The sequence below is a fragment of the Rattus rattus genome, chromosome 4, assembly GCF_011064425.1.
Source record: "Rattus rattus isolate New Zealand chromosome 4, Rrattus_CSIRO_v1, whole genome shotgun sequence".
NCBI lineage: Eukaryota > Metazoa > Chordata > Mammalia > Rodentia > Muridae > Rattus > Rattus rattus.
In genome coordinates, this window is record NC_046157.1 from 102,051,150 (window position 1) to 102,068,895 (window position 17,746).

The following is a 17,746-nucleotide window of genomic DNA, read 5'->3' on the forward strand; positions in this document are numbered from 1 at the left end:
AAATTAGATAAGGATGAACTTTTAAGTATAACTCATCTTGAGGCAAAATTCTCTGAACCGTGAAAGCAGGTAGACAATCTGATTGTCCAAACACATTTAATATTGGCCACAAGGATAGGACAGATATTCTCTGAAAGGAAGAGGATAGGATAGATATTCTTATTCTGAAAGGAAGAAGGCCAGAGGAAGAGGAGTTAGAGTACGGGCAGGATATCAAACACCACTGGCTCTTGGGGCTTCAGAGTTGCTGCTGCTCTTGGCTTGATGGCGTGTGGACCGCTGGGGAGCTCTTGGCTTGATGGTGTGTGGACCGCTGGGGAGCTCTTGGCTTGATGGTGTGTGGACCACTGGGGAGCTCTTGGCTTGATGGCGTGTGGACCACTGGAGAGTGGTCCTCCCTGCAGATGCACTTGGATGGTGGTTACATTTCTCCAGCCCTGCTGAGAGGACTTTGGACAGATGCACGTGGATTCTAACACAGATACTTGGGTAGTGCTCCCTCCCGTGCACTTGAACTCTTGGATGCAGCCTTGCTGACCTCTGACTGGCCTATGGGTCAGTATTCTCTTGTCTTAGAGGCCCCCACACTTTCTCAGCAGACACCCTGTAGATGCTGATGAGTTGTCCGACTACCTTACCATCATCCCACCTCCATCCCCTTCACTTCAACTCGAAGATGTTTCTGCTGGGTGTCTGATTATGTTCTTGGTTTAGAACTACTCATCAAAACCCATTTTGATGTGGTGAGCACTAGTTGTCCAAGTGCATTGCAGGTTATAATACATATATTGCAGGTTATAGTACATATATTGCCAAGTAAAAAGTCTTCAGATGCTTTTACACTGAGAAAGTAAAATGCTATATTGCTTTGGAAAACAGTCTAATTTTTTTCAGAAAGGTTCATCTGTGAGGTGACCCAGTAGTTTCTACTGTGAGACTTCCTCAGACCCACCAGTGTATAAATAATGACACAGAGACATTTGGTAGAGTTTAAAGCTTAGGCCTTTTGATTGGGCAGTCTCCTGGCTACTCCAAACTTAACCCAACTAACTGGCCTACATCCCGACATGTATTCTCAGTGCATATGCAGGAGAATGCTTGAATGGCTTCACTTTGCTCTCAGAATCTGTCTCAGTTATTAACAAAGTATGGGGAAATTAGCAGTGTGAAACCACACTTTCTGCGTAGTTTCTCTGCATCAGGAATCTAGATGCTTCTCAGCTGGGCTTCCCCTGCAGGGGAAACTGCAAGGAAGTTGTCTGTTGGTTCTGGAGTCTTCTTGAGGCTCTCCTAGGGAAGCATTAGCTACCCCCAGCCCCAACCCTGCTCTCCCCTGCTTGTTGACCATCCCCCTGAGTATTGTACAACAAAACTGCAGGCTGTAATACAGCACGGAAACTGGAGTCTCAGAGAAAGAGGGATGATGCGGTCAAGACAGAAGACAGTCTTTCTGTAATCTCAGAGTGACTTTCTATTCTTTGGGGATGTGCTCCTTATAACATGACTAGTATGAGAGTGGAGATATTGTATCTTTTCTTTATTCCCGTCTAACCTCATGAGACTAGGGTTCTGCGTTTTGATTTAGGTGTATATCCTCCCCTTGTGAAGGCTGAAGTATATCCAAGGTGCTTATAACTGAACACATCGTCTCTGGAGCCTTCTCTGTGTTTAAAGAGGACCATGCCCTTAAGGGAGGTTGTAACTCTCTTAAAAATAATACACACGATGTAGGTTAATTATTATTAGACATATGTCTTACAGAATAGGTAAAAATGGTGTCTTTTTAAACAGAACTTTGCTGGATTTGCTTTGCTCTTCTCTCGTTTAGAATTCTTCAATCAACTTGCATTAGTACAGGCCTGTGACCTTCCCTTTATTTGATTTTTGTCAGGCTTAAATACAAAGACTCAGGTAGCTTCATTAAATGAATTGAGAAGTCTCCTTTAAAGAATGGCACAGGCCACAGAGCTCGGCATGGCTTTTCCCTTCTACATCCTAATTACCAAGGATACTAATTACTGAGGGAACAGTAGTCGGCTCTGGGCAGTGAGCTTTCAAGTAGTTCATCATGAAGGTTTTTCTTAACAACTGTGTGAGGGGTGTTGTCTTGGAAGCTGTTGGGAGTGGCTGCTGCCGAGGGGAAGAATGCTCCCACTCACTCAGAAAGTGCGATTCCTCCCCGGGCATTTTCCCCATAAGAAACATCTGTCACAGTAGCTGGAATGGAAGGCTGGCCTGGGCCGCTGTGCTGTGTTGTAAGGGTTTGAAGTTCATTGCTTTCTGCTCTTCATCCTGGACACTTAGTCCCTTGCGATCATAACAAGTCCAGAATGGTGCTGGGTTTTTTTAAGGTATCGTGTATCAGTTTCAAACAGGAAGCAGGTCAAAGGGGAAGGTGGAAATAAAGGAGAAGTTGAAAGAAAGATGGGTGTTGGGCGTGTGGCTCTCAGTGTTGACCCCGGGTTTCTCCAGCTAGATAAAAGAAATTGGAAAACTTTTTTATTCCCAAAGTACAGTATCTTTATACTTTGACCCTCTGAAACTAAAATTTTTGTAATGACTAATTATTCTCAGCATTAAGGACTGACCTTAGCAGGCCCAGGCAAACACCATACCACTGAGCTAAATCCCTGTCCCCTTTTTATTTTGAGTTTGAGACAGGCTACCTGTGAATTGTCTAAGGTGGCCTTGAACTTGTTGTTATAACCCAAGGGGTGCTTTAATTTATGATCTTGGTATTTTAGCCTCCATTAGCTAGGATTACAGGTCTATGCCACAGAAACCTATCTCTTCTCTGATATTGTAGTGCTTTGGGTTAAAGGTTAATAATAAACAGGAAAATGCTCTTGGATCTTATTATTTCAGAAGCCTAGAGTATTTAAGTTCATTTCACATGCATTATGCTTCAGGAACACGAAGCACTTAGAAGATAAATTGCTTTTTTTACTACAAAAAACAATGTGGGGAGTTCGCATGTGTTCTTCAACAGTAGCTCTCTGTTCACTCGTTCATTCACATATGTGTGTGTGTGTGTGTGTGTTACATGCATATGGAATACAAATGTATTTAAATTTCTAAAAAGAAATCAGGAGTTTATGAGTCTGATCTGTGTCAATTTCTGTGCATATGAGACCTTTCCTTGATGTGATCCTGGATCTCAGTAGGCCTGCCTACCTAAAGCCTGCTGACTGTAGCTTGCTAATGGCAGTCTACAGTGGAAACACAAGGAAGTACAAGATGACAGGATTCACAGTGTTCTGACTGGGGGTTAAGGAGGGCTTCCTCTGATGACAAGTATGACTCTGGAACACATCTTTAAGAGAGACAGTTCTTCTGTTTCTCGACAGTAGAAGAAAGCAATATTTGAGTTTCTGTTTATGAATATAGAAGGATAACTGGGTGATAGAAATAACCCAGTCATAAACGTTAATTTAGTTCTACTTTATAGCTCAGCATTCATGGGCCAAAGGCAGACACCTTGATGGGCACCAAGGAACCAGAGGGAGAAGATAGCTCAGCTGGGTCAGGACGCTGACGTTTCGGGAGGGCATGTGGTGTGCTGAGTCCCCACAGTCTCTGTTTCTTGCCGCCTTGGGGAAGTGTTCACTGTTGGAAGTCTCTTTTGTTAAGTTTTTCTTAGTCACAACCCTAGACAGGTTCTGGCCTTCTATGAGACTAGTTTGGTTAGTTGGGAGAGTTTCTTTGCATTCACTCATAGAGCGTGTACTCTCTTGTCCAGGGCTTGTTTCCTTCAGTGTAACATCTGGGATCTTTGTTTATGTCTCGCCTGTCTTTTTGTTGCACGTCTTTCGTGTGAGTGAACACTCAGTCTGCTTATTCAGCTTCCGGTAGACAGTTGGTCTTTTCGGTTGTTTTTAAGCATTGCAGGTAACTTAGCTTGCTCTGTCGGAGCTCATTGTTGGGTTCCTTTACATTTCCCTGATGATTACCATAATGGGCATCTCTCAATGTGCTTTTGGTCACTGTATATGTTCTATAGCAGAGTATCATCTGTTCAAGGTTCTGCTCTGATTTTAACTTTTGAAAGTGGCATGCCCAATTTGAATGAAGATGTATTTATTGATACACAAGATGCTTCATAGTATAGCATGAAGCCAGAGAAACAGATTTCAGGGCAGCAGCTCCAGTGGGACAGCATGACTTGTCTTCTCTTAGAACTGCGGAGTTTGCTTTATGCCCTGTTCCAGTAATGAGTATGACAGCAGCCTACAGCAGTGTTAGCCGTTGTTTTACAAATGAGATCATGTGTTGCCAGGATTAGGACCATGTTTAAATGATCTGTAACTCATGTGCACTCAACTACTTCCTGAATATTGGGGTTTTGACAGCCATCTTCTACCCTTTGTCTTTATGTGTTTTCCTTAATTATCCCTATAAGTTTAACTATGTAGTTTTTATCCCTTCATGACTGGCATGTGTCACTGAGTACAGTGATTTCAGAATTCATCCATATTATAGTGTATGCCAGAATTTCACTCTTATGTTTGAATAATAGTCCACTTTGCATATATGCTATATTCGCTGTTTGCCATTGGACCCTGGTTTTATCTGTATTTTTGCTGTTATACATAATGCAGCTTTGAAAATGGGAAGTATAGAATTAACTCAGACACCATTTTTAATTCTTCTGGATGCATATGCAGAAGCATAATCATCAGGTATACAGTAGTCGGATCTTTCAGAGGTTGAGAAACAGTCCTACAACTTATCACATTCCTACAGGAGTGCACAGAGGTTTCTGTGTCCTTGCCAACCTGTTATTTTCTCCTGCACAGTAGTCACTCTGGCCTGTGTGAGATGGTCGCACTGTTCTCTCTCTCTCTCTCTCTCTCTCTCTCTCTCAAGATATATTTATTATATATGAGTGCACTGTAGCTGTCTTCAGACACACCAGAGGAGGGCATCAGATCTCATTACAGATGGTTGTGAGCCACTATGTGGTTGCTGGGAATTGAACTCAGGACCTCTGGAAGAGCAGTCAGTGCTCTTAACCACTGAGCCATCTCTCCAGCCCGCACTGCTCTCTTATATGGAGGAATATGATAGCTGCTCCTGGATTATGACGATGATGATACATATGTGTGTATGTGTGTGTATGTGTATATATATATATTTGCTGTCCTGTTTCCAGATTACATATATGCAAGAAAATGCTTAACACGGATTTTTAAAAACCGTTTCCTGGGTTTTTGAAGTCTCTCAAAGTTTCTTTCACTGTTTTCTTTAATTCATGAGTGTATTGGATCTTTGCTCCTAGGTTAAGCTTTGTATTGAATTAGATGTTTCACTATCTAAAAATATCTCAAATCTAACATTATCTTAAAGTGGAAAATTAATTCCTGTCAAATAACGTTGAATCTCATTTTATGGACTTCTGCTGTTTTTAGCTTTTCTTCCCCTTGTTTGATTTAAGCCCAGTGTGCTGACTCTTTGTGTTTTATATTTAGCAGAGGGAATTTATTTCTATAAAATTACTGTATCTCTTTAGCTGGCTGTTTAACTTGCCAGAGTGGCTGTGAGTGTTGAGCTGGAGTGAGTGCAGAGTTAACTGACTGAGAGGGTAGAGGCCTGTATACTGGGTACACGGGGAGAGCCGGGTGTCAGCTTCCTCAGGTGCCGTCCTTACCTTTGTTACACATGGTGTGCAGCTTAACTGGGGTGAGTGTGTCATTCTGATCCTGTTCATTTCTTGGAATGGAAAAGGCAAAGGCTGTTGAGTACCACATCTATGAAGTTAGGAATGCAGGGCATCCGAGTAGTAAGTTTGATCTTCCGTTGTTCTTCTCCACAGCTCTGTACTCCGTCATCCTGTTCTGTGTGTTCTTCTGGATCCCCTTTGTCTACTTCTACTATGAGGAGAAGGACGACGATGACACCAGCAAGTGCACCGTGAGTTGCCTTAAGATAGGGCTCCTCCCAGCTCACACGACTCCATCCTCAGTTCTCATCCTCGGTTTTCCACGAGTGCCATGACGCTTCTTTACTTTATTCCCGCCCTTCTGTAGACCCGAGGACGTAGCCGGCTTAGGAAAAACTACTTAACCTCTCTGGGCCTCAGCTCCCTGTCTCTGAAATAGAAGTTAGAGCACCTGCCTTGCACTTGTTGTGAGAATCGGGTGAATTAACATATGTAAAATGTTAGCAGGGTGCTGCCTGGCATGAGAAATGAACATATATTTAAAACATGCACACAAGCTTGGTGGGCTGGTGCATACCTGTAATCCCAGCACGTGGGAGACAGAGGGAGGGTGATTGCCAATTAAATGCCAGTCAGGCTACGTAGCAACTTTTATGTGTATTTACTTATGTTTACATATGTAGCAAAATGTGAACATACAAGTATTACTATAGTTGTTATGTGTTTACATTTTATGGACATAAACATGTAAGTATATGCATGAGAACATTTCTTATTCTTAGCCAGGCATAGTCACAATCACCTTTAATCCCAGTACTCAAAGACAGAAGCAGACAGATCTGAGTTCAAGGCCAACCTGGTGTACAGAGTGATTTCAGGACAGCCAAGGCTATTCCAAGAAACCCTGTCTTGAAAAATATAAACAAAAAGAGTATTTCTTACTCTTACGACTGCTTTTTGTGTTTGGGTTAGGGGTACCATAGGTGCTTGTTTGGGGGAATATTTTTCTATTTTGACCATTCCACCCACTGGCTACTTATGTATTCAGTGCGGTGCTTTTCAAGGGTTCTGACCATTCCAGACACTCGAAAGGCACTTAGGATGTGGAATACTGATTATACTTTTCGTTAAATTTTAAGGCTTTTCTCTCCAACAGTTGAAACTCTGTACTCTTGACTTGAAATGTATATTTTTATATAAGAATATTATTATGCTGTCATAATACCTCTTTATGTAAAGGCTTGCTAAGAGATACATTTTCTCCCCGGTCTCTAGCAAGTTAAAACGGCGCTCAAGTACACGCTGGGATTTGTCGTGATCTGCGCGCTGCTGCTCCTTGTTGGGTGAGTCTTGACGTTTCATTGTGCCAATGGAAACAAGAGTTATTTGAGTAAGGGTAACAGAGGGTTCATTCAGAAAACTCTAGACAAGGAAAACAAAACAAAAAGGGGGAAAAAACCAAACAAGTGGCTTTTTATGCCACCACGGTGTGGAGCCACAGTGAGCGCTGGCCTCCTAGCCACCTACATTTCTCACGCCTGCGTGTACCCTCCGTGTTGTTACTGCTTTTACACGAGTACATTAGGATTTTGTATATGGTCTTTTGTCCAATTCTTGGTGATGTCCCGATTCTAACACTTGCTGTAATGTTCTGGGAGTCTTCCCCGGACTGGGAGTATGGAGTTCTCTGCTGAGGGGGGCAGGGCCTTCTTAGAGGACAGCAGTTGCCGTGAGTGAGCTCAGGGCCTCCTCCATGGACGTGTGTGCATGATGTCCGTATGTTAAAAGCCCGATCTGTGTCTGTAGAGCTCTGTGTATTTTAATGGAAGTGAAGCTTTGTTCATTGGTTCCTAAGTCTGACATCTGTCCTTGTTTACTGGAGACTCTTGTCTTTGTTAAAATAAATTTGATCCTTTTAAATTTTTTATAGCAGAAAAGGTGATAAAATGATCCTTATTTTCAATGTCAAGCTTCCTAAGTTTTTTAAATTAAGATTATTTTAATATTATAATACAATCATGTCATTTCCCCATTCCCTTTCATCCCTCCAAGCCCCTCTGTCTACCTTCCCTTGAAGACATACATTAGGTAGTCATTTGCTTTTTAATTATTACAATGAATTTGGTAGCTTTTAAACAAATTTTCAAATTGAATTCTATGTGTAAGGTTCTTTTGCCTTCGTGTATATCTGTGTTACCTGTGTGCCTTATGCCTGCAGAGGCCATTGGGTCCCCGGAAGTGCACTTTAACCACCAGCCGTCTTCCCAGCCCATAACTTGGTGTTTTACATCTTAGTAAATAATTTCCGATACTTTAAACATTCATTAGATGCAATTTGTGATGGGAATGGAGGCTGAGGATCACGGACTGTATGGTTCTTGTTCTAGTTATGTTCCTGTTTCTTTTGCCTGTCTTCCCGGGCCATAAAAGGCTCCAAGTTTAGGGTTTTGTTATTTGTTTTAGCTGTAGAATATGCTTTTACAAGCCTCCTTTCCTAATAAAGAAGGCCAGAGAGGCGTTTATGCTAATTTTCCCTTGATGACATTTAAGTCATATCTGTTAGCCTACTACTTACAACAGGGTCAGCAAGAGTAAAGAGCAGAGAGGAAGCAAATACTTAGGGTTGTAGTGCATTTTGCTTGTAGCTAGCAGGTGTTTCCTTGTAGCTAGCTCTGAAGTAATCATAGACATCCAAAGCTAAAGTAACAGTAAAACTACTGGATTTTCATAAATACGGGCACTCGGCATGCAGCGGATCCCAATGTAGAGTAGACGGAGAAGTATTAATAAATGCAACTATCTGTGCACAGGCCAGTGTAAGAGAATAAGGGGTTAAAGACTAGCTTGTTTCAGTTATCTGGGCTCTTCTCATTACCATATGCAAATATTTTAATCAGGCAGATTTACTGAATTGCTTGAGGACATCTTTAAGGCAGAATACCCTAGTTTCTTTTAAAAGATTTTCTTGCTGATAAATCTGTAGGTAATTTGTATAGGCAGGGTGTGGTCTAGGTTTGATATTTGTAGGGCTCAGCGGTCTTTGGAGCACTTATGGTTTGTGTCAGGGCTAGATCTTGGGGTCAGCAAAGAAAATTGCTGGAGTTGCCTTAACAAAGGACACAGGCCAGAAAGCTCAAACGGTAGACATTGAGTTTTCACAGCTGTAGAAGCAAAAGGCCTGTGATCAGGATGTCGGCAAGTTTGGCCTGTGGTGAGAGTGCTGCCTGGTTGGCAGAGAGCCGCCTCTTGCTGTGTCCTTCTCTGTGCAGTATGGAGGGAACTGTTTGCTGTTTCCTTTCAAACATACCAGTGTCATGGCAGAAGGGCTCTACGCAGCTGAAGAGTGATGTAAAAAGTATGTGACTTTAAACCTGTCTTTTCCCTAAACCAACAAGCCATCAATCTACAAAGCACAGTGTGATGTTTCAAGTGATCACGTGAGACCCTTGGCACACGATATTAGACAGGTATGTAGACTCCAAGTTTAGCACGCAACGTTTAAGAAATAGTAAGTTTTATCCTGATTAGCAATAGGGAGGCAGGGATGTGTGATCATGACTCAAGGGACGTTAATATATACGATCCTGCTTTCAAAGTTACAGCACTATAAAGGTTGTGTGGATGGGGTTCTCGGATGTTGGGAGGTGATGTACTAAAGGCAGCAAGATCAGCTGGGTAAACCTCTCATAATTCAGGTGAGAGGCTAGGGTCAGAAAAGGTTTCTCAGAGAGCAGGAGGAGACAGCTGAGCCAGGGAGAAGAGAGAGGATGTGATGTGGTAAGGTAGGAGGTGAGAATCTTGCTTGGTTGAGAGGATGCTGAATTCATCCTTCCAATTCCCTGTCTCCTGAAAGTCATTAATTAGTCTCTTCTTTGCCTCTTCCCAAAGATACACTGAATAAGCTGACTCGGTGATTCAGGCGGACTTCAGAATGTTTTCACTGAACAACTTTTCAGCTTTCTAATTTTCAGTGAGAGGGAGGATTCTAATCTTACTGTGTTCCCGTTCTGTTTGCTACTGTGGCTGAAGAAACTGGGGTTCTCTCTAGTCACTGTCTTTGAGTAGAGCAAATTAAGGATATATTGATGTGATTTTAAACTACAATTCTTGTTTGCCATAAATCATCACCATTTACAAGTGCCTGATAATCTTATTAACTTATTTTAACCTCTTCAAGAGTTATTTATCAATCATTATTTGATTTCAGTTGCCTTTTTAAAACAAGTTTTATTATGTTTTGAGAATTTTACCCAATAGATTTTGATTAAATTTATCCCACACTCTTCCCTTTCTCAGCTCTATCCTCACACCCCCCAACTCCCTATTTCCCTCATTAAAAGATGTAAAAAGCTATGGATTCCAATCTGTGCCTTTCATATGCTTCTGCATATGGTCTCATCTACTTGAGCATGGTCAGCCTACCAGGAGCCTCCACTTTAAAGAAGACTGACTGTCCGTCTGTCCAAGGCCACAGCTGTCTGTTAGGTCTCAGATGAGTGCACTCGTGAGCTCCAGCCTAACCGTGCCTGGATTTTGGCTGACCTCTTCTCATGAGGGCCTCGGCATCCACCCCAGCTTCAGTGAGGTCATGAGTGCAGTGCTCCCCTCGTCTCCAGGAGGCAGTGCTTGCCATGATCTGCTTCCCCAGTCTTCTCTCTACCTTAGCCCCATGTAAAGAGCTCAGCTTGCACTGGTACACGGCGACCATGACCCCTTGCATTGCGTTCAGTATTTGTGTACTGTTGCTTAGGACAGAGTATAGTTACAGAATTATTCTTCATTCTGCCTATTGATGTTTCTCTTTATGTCAAATCATTCTAATTCTGTTTATTAATGATTAAATCCCTATGGTGATGTGGTTGGGGAGATGCTTTTGAGTCTCTGCTGTGATTTCTGCCTGAGCTAATGAGTGCGAAGTCTCTGATGGATTTCATCAAAATAATTAATTCTCTGAAATCAGGTCAACTCAACATTTATATCATTTTTTTAAAAGTTTAGTTAAAAAATTTGGGTCATCTGACATTTCCTCTTGTGTTACTCTGTTACTTCTGAATTGTTAGACAGCCAGCCTCAGAAGTTGATCATCAGGCATTCCTCCAAGTCCACTCTGCCAAAGCACAGAACCTTCGATTACCTAAAAGTAAAATTTTTACTTTATGAATACTACTTTTAAGTATACATTTAAATATATTTAAATAATATTTTAGATGATTTTTTTATAAAAGAAGTTTTTCTAGATTCGAGTTCTAAACTAAAAAATTTTAAATATACTTTGTAGGCTGTCAAGAAAAACTATGCTTAAATGAAACTAGGTTATTATATAAATAGTCCTTGCTTATTTTTCTGTTAATTAAATCTCAGTGGTTAAATTGATGGTTAATACTATTGATATATAATATACAGAAGTTATTTTAAAACTTTATTCTGCTGCTGCCTGATTCTCTGCTGGACAGTGAACGGATGTTTTAGATTTATGCTCATGCTTTTGGGGACTCACTTTTTAAAGTGATGAGTTCATCTCCAAGACTAGGAGGACTCAAGGCGATGCGAGTGCTTAGAATTGCCTTCCCTAAGCCGCCGGTTGAGCTCGGGATCTCGGCATGCAAGCAAACCTGCAGAAACACTACCACAGGCCTTCGTCTACAGCTCACTGATTAGGAATTAAATAACCTGACATATTCATTCCATTCTTCTTTTTATAGGCACTGAAGTAAAAGGTTTAAAGCTAAAGTTTCAAAATAATAGCTTTCTTTAGAAAATATTTTCAGCATAGATACCATACTATATCGACATATATTCATTTATATGTATTTAATTCAATATATATTCATAATTTCTTCTGTAAAATATTGATACATCCTATTGCTTTCCTTAAATTCAATGAGTTTAGGAAGGAGGTGTGACTATTATGTTTTACCCTTTAGAATGATTTTCCCATATGTTATCTTGAGGACACCCTGCTTTTTAATCTCAATGTCTTGATGCCTTTGTTTATTATTCTGGTCTGGAAAATAAACCATCTGCATCTGCATTCTTTTTCCGTTATTTCTTAGTGTAAGCTCTTGTGGCTGTGTTTAGTGTGCTCCTCTGTCCTGTAGGTGCAGGATCTTGAAAGACAAAGGAGGAAGCAGAGGTCTCTCTGGCCTCACTGCTGACTGTGATGCATGTTGTTTCTGTTTTACATGTAAATGTATGGAAATGATAGTATGCATTTTTCTGCTAAGTTAACATAGAATTTGTCTAATATCATGGTTCAAAACAAATGTAAGTCTGTTGGTGAGAAATTCCTCGTAACCATGTGTCTGGCTCAGATTTAGGATTTGGAAGAAGAATTGATCTTTCTTTTAAAAACCTATCGTCGGTTGTGTTTCAACCCTTTTTTTAAATTTATTTAACTTATTTTCACGGCCTTCAGACAGAGTTATTTTCTCCTTTGTAGTGCCTTTGTGCCGCTGAATCTGCCCAACAACAACAATTCTACGGAGTGGGAAAAGGTGAAGCTCCTGTTTGAAGATCTCGGAACTGGCCGTAAGTGTTAAAATCATTTTTTCTAGGATTTCCTAGTTTGTGTTCTTTGGAAATTGATGAAGATTAGCCAGTTTTTACTCTTCTAAGAACTCTACCATTCTGTACTTCAGTGAGGAGGTCTACGTTTACTTTCCAGCTATTACATAGGCAGCTTTCCACCTCTACAAAAGGAACCTGCTATAAAGCAGCTTTAATGTACAAAGCATTTTAATGGGCTTGTTATTTTAATGTGCTTTAATTTCTTATGATAATGTAGAATAACAAATGTTAAAGAAGTGTTCTGGGCATAGATTTTTATTTTAAATTTTTAATAGGAGAGTGCTCTATCATGCTACTAAAGGTGAAGTCATATTTTATTGAGAAAGTAAATTACATGTTTCATAGGAATTTACTAATGTTTTACTGAAGATTTATGGTAATGTGTCAGCATTGCTTTTCTTGAAATTCTAACAAAATAAAACCTCAATCATAATTAAGTTAATAAAAATTTCTTTAAAATTTTTTAATTACACACACACACACACACACACACACACACACACAGCGGGGAGGGTGTACGTAGGTGCCCATGAGAATACTACAAGTACTTGTGGTGAACAGAGGCCTTGGATGCCCAGGAGCTGCTGTTATAGTTGTCTGTGAGTTCTCCAACATGGTTGCTAGGAGCTGAACTCCGTCCTCTGCAAGAGTTGTAAGTGCTATTAGCTGCCATTGTATGGGTTCTGGGACTTGAACCTGGGTCTTTTGTAAGAGCACTTTTTGCTCTTAATTGATAAGCCCTTCCTCCAGTCCTAGCCCAAGTGTTCCTGAATTCTAGTCTCAGTTCCCTCATCTACTTCCTAGATGTGTAAGGTATCTAGTATATATATCTGCTCCAAAATGTTACTAAATGTGTCCTAAAACAGTCATAGTGTGTAATTCATCTTACATAAATGACTGTACATATTTGAATACATCAAGGTGTAGAACATGTCCATCACTATAAAAATCTGTTTAGTGTACTATTCAGTTAGTATAACCTTCCATATGATGATTTATCACACTATATATTAGTTTATCTCTTTAAAAGTATATCAATATGTTATGATTTTCATATGTATCTGGCTTCTTTCACTGAACAATGCTTTAAAATAATTTGTGTAAACAGGTTTTTTTCTTGTAGCAAAGTAATTGACTCTACAAATACGATACAACTTCTCTGTCAACAGGATCTGTTTGTGTGCATGCGCAGATCATAGACGTCTGTGGAGGAATAAAACCAGCATCTTCAGCCAGCTTAGTCACCCTTTAGTCAGTTAGGGGTGGTTGTCTTTTAAAGTTAGTATTTGTGCGTGTGCGTGTGTGCGTGTGTGTGTGTGTGTGTGTGTGTTATGTAGTGATGCCACATGTGTGCCAGTGCCATGCATGCGTAGGTACCTGTGGAGATCACATAGCTCCCTTGGAGCTGGAGTTTCAGGCACATGTGGGCCACTTGATGTGAGTGGCGGGAACCTAACTCAGTCCTTGGGCAGAGCAGCAAGGATGCTCTTAGCCACCGCACTCTCTTCTAATCCTGAAGTGTAGTTGTACAAAACAAAAGCTGAAGGAGTGGCCCGGTCTGACTCATGAATGTGTTAATATGTTCTTTCTATGTGTTAAATAAAACTTGAGATACATTCAAAGATGCATCACTTAGTAACCTCCATGAACACATGACTGTTTAAACATCACCAACATAAAAGATTTGTAACCTCCTCACAAATGGCTGGGGCAGGTGGAGGATCCCCAAGTTTGTTAGCTTCTGGGTCTAGATGAATTTGTCAACTTCCCGGATCATTGAAAGACCCTATCTCAAAGGAAAAAAAAAAATAGAAAGGAAGGAAGGAAAGACAGATGGAAGGCAGGAAAGACAGAAGGAAGGAAGGAAGGAAGGAAGGAAGGAAGGAAGGAAGGAAGGAAGGAAGGAAGGCAGGCAGAAAAAAGTAGAGAGCAACAGGAAGCCACACAGTGTTGACCTCTCACCCCCCCTTCATACACATGCTCACATGTGTACATATACGCCACTAATTAAACTGATTTTTCTTTCTAATTTTAAAAGGAGAAGGGAAGGAAATCTTACCTGATCCAAAGGATTATGTGAAGATCAGTTTATAAAGAGCTCTTTAAAATCTGCCCTCTTGAGTAGAATCAGCACTTGACGGAGACAGTGATATATATTTGTTTCATCCCTTCCTGTGCCTGAAGGAGACTGACTTCTGTATTCTACGTGCTCTAATGAAAAGAAACAGCAGACTCGGAGAAGCTCACACTGACAATGTCTTTCATTCTCACAGAAGGTCTGGCCGCACTGTCCTTCTCCATCAGCTCTCTGACCTTGATTGGGATGCTGGCGGCCATAACATACACAGTAAGTGCCATGGGAGTGTCTGAGCTGGAGTTAGAACGTCACCCTGGGCAGCAACCTTGTACCTCAGGCATCTGCGCGCTATCCTTCCCTCCTCAACTTCTTATTCTTGTTTCCGTTACTTGATGACTTGGTCATCTTGCCTGTTTGCAGAATTAAGACTGGGAGATGAATCTGTGAATTGCAGGTAATTATATCCTGTACAGATGTGGAGTTAGTACTGTATACACGCCAGAGCCCTGCACTGGTTGTTACTAGTTCATCGATTTGTTCTGTCTGCTGTGTACTTGTGCAGTCAGACACGGGTGCTCCTCTGTAGCATGTAGACTACAGACTGTATAGTATATGGTGTATGGTGCATAGACTGCTATGCTGTATTTTCTAACTTTCTGACTTTGTTCATATTCCTGGGAGTGGCAAGGATTAATGACTGCTATATATACAGACTGCTTTGTGGTTTGGTGAAGTTAAAACCACAATCAGTGCTCTTTCTTAACGCCCCCCACCCCCAGCTGTATAAATATCTGGAAGCCTTTGAGATTCTTGATTCGTGTAGAGATGAAAAATACTGTTCTTTTGGAAACATTTCTGCATGGCTTTCTTTAGGCATAGAAGAAATGGGCTGCTATGATAACAGAATCAAGTTATGTTCCATGCTCATTCATATGTTACTACATACATAATGAAAAGACCTTGGGTTGGTGAGAGAACCAACTACCACTAGTTGGTATGCATGTCCAACCCACCAAACACACACACACACACAAACACACACACACACACACACACACACACACACACACACACACACACACATTTTAATATCTTGAGGTGTTTATTTAGGTATTAGTGTTGTTATTCATCTTTAGTTGTCTGCATTTTAATGTATGATTACATAAGAAGTTTGCCATGTGCTATAAGTTGAGGGAGGGCTATCTGTCTGTCTCACAGAATATGTTTACAACATATTAATTATTGTCCTTGAAAAAGAAGTCAATCCGGGGCTCCAGTCGCTGTTGTCTGACTGGACAGCGTGCTGATTTTGAGTTTGTTTCTTAGCCTGTATCCTCTAGGTGAACAAAAGGTTTCACAGGTGCGTCTCTTGTGTATAGAAGTGCTGTGGTAATTACAGGGAGCTGAAGTAAGCAGTAGACTAAAGGTGAGTCAGGAGAAACAAATAGACAGGACAGAAAACCAACTTGCAGTGCACATGCGAGAACAATGAAAGGCTGAGGACTCACCCTGATTGGAGTCTTAAGATGCCAGACTTCTCTGAGTCAGACAGAAGCCTTGGCTAATCACAGCAGCAGCACTCCATAATCTTGATGTTGTCCTGTCCTGTTCAGGTTTCTTGTTTAGTTTCCATGTGCAATTGTGAGTAGAATCCAGGAAGCATTCACACAGTGAGGTGTGCCACAGAAAAGGAATTCTGACTCAAGGAAGCTGAATCATTTACATGGACAACAGACATAGCTGCCTTTTGTCCCTAAGGAAGATCCTGATCCGCCTAGGCTATTTGCTGTCCTTAAGAAGGTACTACTGGGAGTGAGGTAGGCGAGGGGTCAGGTACGAACCTGGCTTCCAGTTTGTAAGGAAGGAGAAAATTGAGTGAAGTCACCAAGACCATTTGAAAGACACTTCCTCAATGAACAGTGTTACTGTGAAGAGAATATTGTAATTAATTAATTACTCTTATTTCATCTTGTGCTTTGCTTGCGTGAATATGCACTTGTGTGCCGGTGCCTGCAGAGGCCAGAAGAGGGAGCCAGATACCCTGGCAGTGGAGTTGTAGATGACTGTGAGCTGCTGTGTGGGTGCTGGGAGTCGGACACGGGTCCTCTGCAAGAGCAGCCAGTGCTCTCTCCTGCTGAGCCGTCTCTCCAGCCCATGGAGAAGTACTTTTAACTAGTGTTTCATGTTGTTCAACCGTGAACTTCTTCATTTAATCATTTAAACCAAATGATCAAGTTGAGTTGAGATATTCTTAAAGCAGTTTTTCTCAGACGCAGACGCCTTAAAGATACCGATAAAATAATGAGAGGAGCTTACACCAAGATCGGGAGCCAAAGGTCACACAGAGGCGCTGCTGAATAGAAGAAAAGGACGCCAAAGTCCCAAGTCCAAGGGAGAAAGCTAAGTAGTATGGGTTTAAACTCCTAGGAGTGACGGCTTTTCTTTAAGCTGAACATACAGTAAAGGGGAAAGGCTTACTGTGGAGCTCAGATTCAAGACTCTCCTAACCTACTTTACCGTCTCAGTGTCTCTATGGAATTTCTTCAGAAATCCGCTGTGATGGTTTAACTAAACAATGTAGTAAGTCTTAGAATGTGCTGACTACTTGTGAAATAGTTGTTGTTAAATATTTAGTTTTATATAAACCAAACTGCAGTTTCTTCTGCTTTCTTCTCTCTGTGAAAGTAAAAACGTGCACAAGGCAATTATATCATGAGGAGTGAGGAAATGAATTATTCAAAGACGTGCAAGGCAGACATGTATTCATAATTGATGGGTAGTTGGAATCGGGAGGAGGTGGAAAGAGAATAAATATCATTTAAATAGCACTGAAAATATGCTTGAAGCGCAGTGTGATAATATTTCATAGCTAACCCAGGGTTTGTCTCCTTTTATTACTGATATTGACACGGGGAAGGAGGGGAGCATATGCAGCTGAACTAGGTGCCTGAGTGAGTGTGTCTGTATACCCTCATTCTATCTGTCTGTCTGTCTATCTGTCTATCTATCTATCTATCTATCTATCTATCTATCTATCTATCTATCTATCTGGTCTGGTTATTTCTGTCATGTGCTTCCCTAAGGGAAATGGGCCAGTTATTTCTTAACTTTATTAAAGTCTAATCAGAAAGCTACACAGGTCCTTTGAAAATTAATCAAAAAGCAACCGCGTGTAGATGGCTACTGTTAGTGCTGATAGGTAATTGATATCACTAATTATTGTATTGTTTACAATTGAGCTATAAAGTTTTTCTAGCCTCATTATAGAAAGGGTCGAGAATCGTGACGTATAGTATGAAAGAAAGCATGGAGCGTACTCATGAATGTAGAAGTAAAAGTTATAAAGTGGAAAATTAAGATATAGAGGACTTTGACCCAACTATAAATGGAAATTATGTCTTGTCCTAGAATTTATAGCTAATTTTTATATTAAAATTACAGCC

General features: G+C 40.9%; 1 protein-coding gene across 1 annotated transcript in view; it reads left to right on the forward strand.

The window, feature by feature from the left end:
* Positions 1-17,746, forward strand: part of Lmbrd1 (LMBR1 domain containing 1) — an 82,716-nt gene that overhangs the window by 20,817 nt on the left and 44,153 nt on the right. The window contains exons 4-7 of the mRNA XM_032900876.1: positions 5,813-5,910; positions 6,935-7,002; positions 12,099-12,187; positions 14,500-14,573. Coding sequence (XP_032756767.1) covers positions 5,813-5,910; positions 6,935-7,002; positions 12,099-12,187; positions 14,500-14,573 — 329 coding nt within the window. The remainder of the gene's footprint in view (positions 1-5,812; positions 5,911-6,934; positions 7,003-12,098; positions 12,188-14,499; positions 14,574-17,746) is intronic.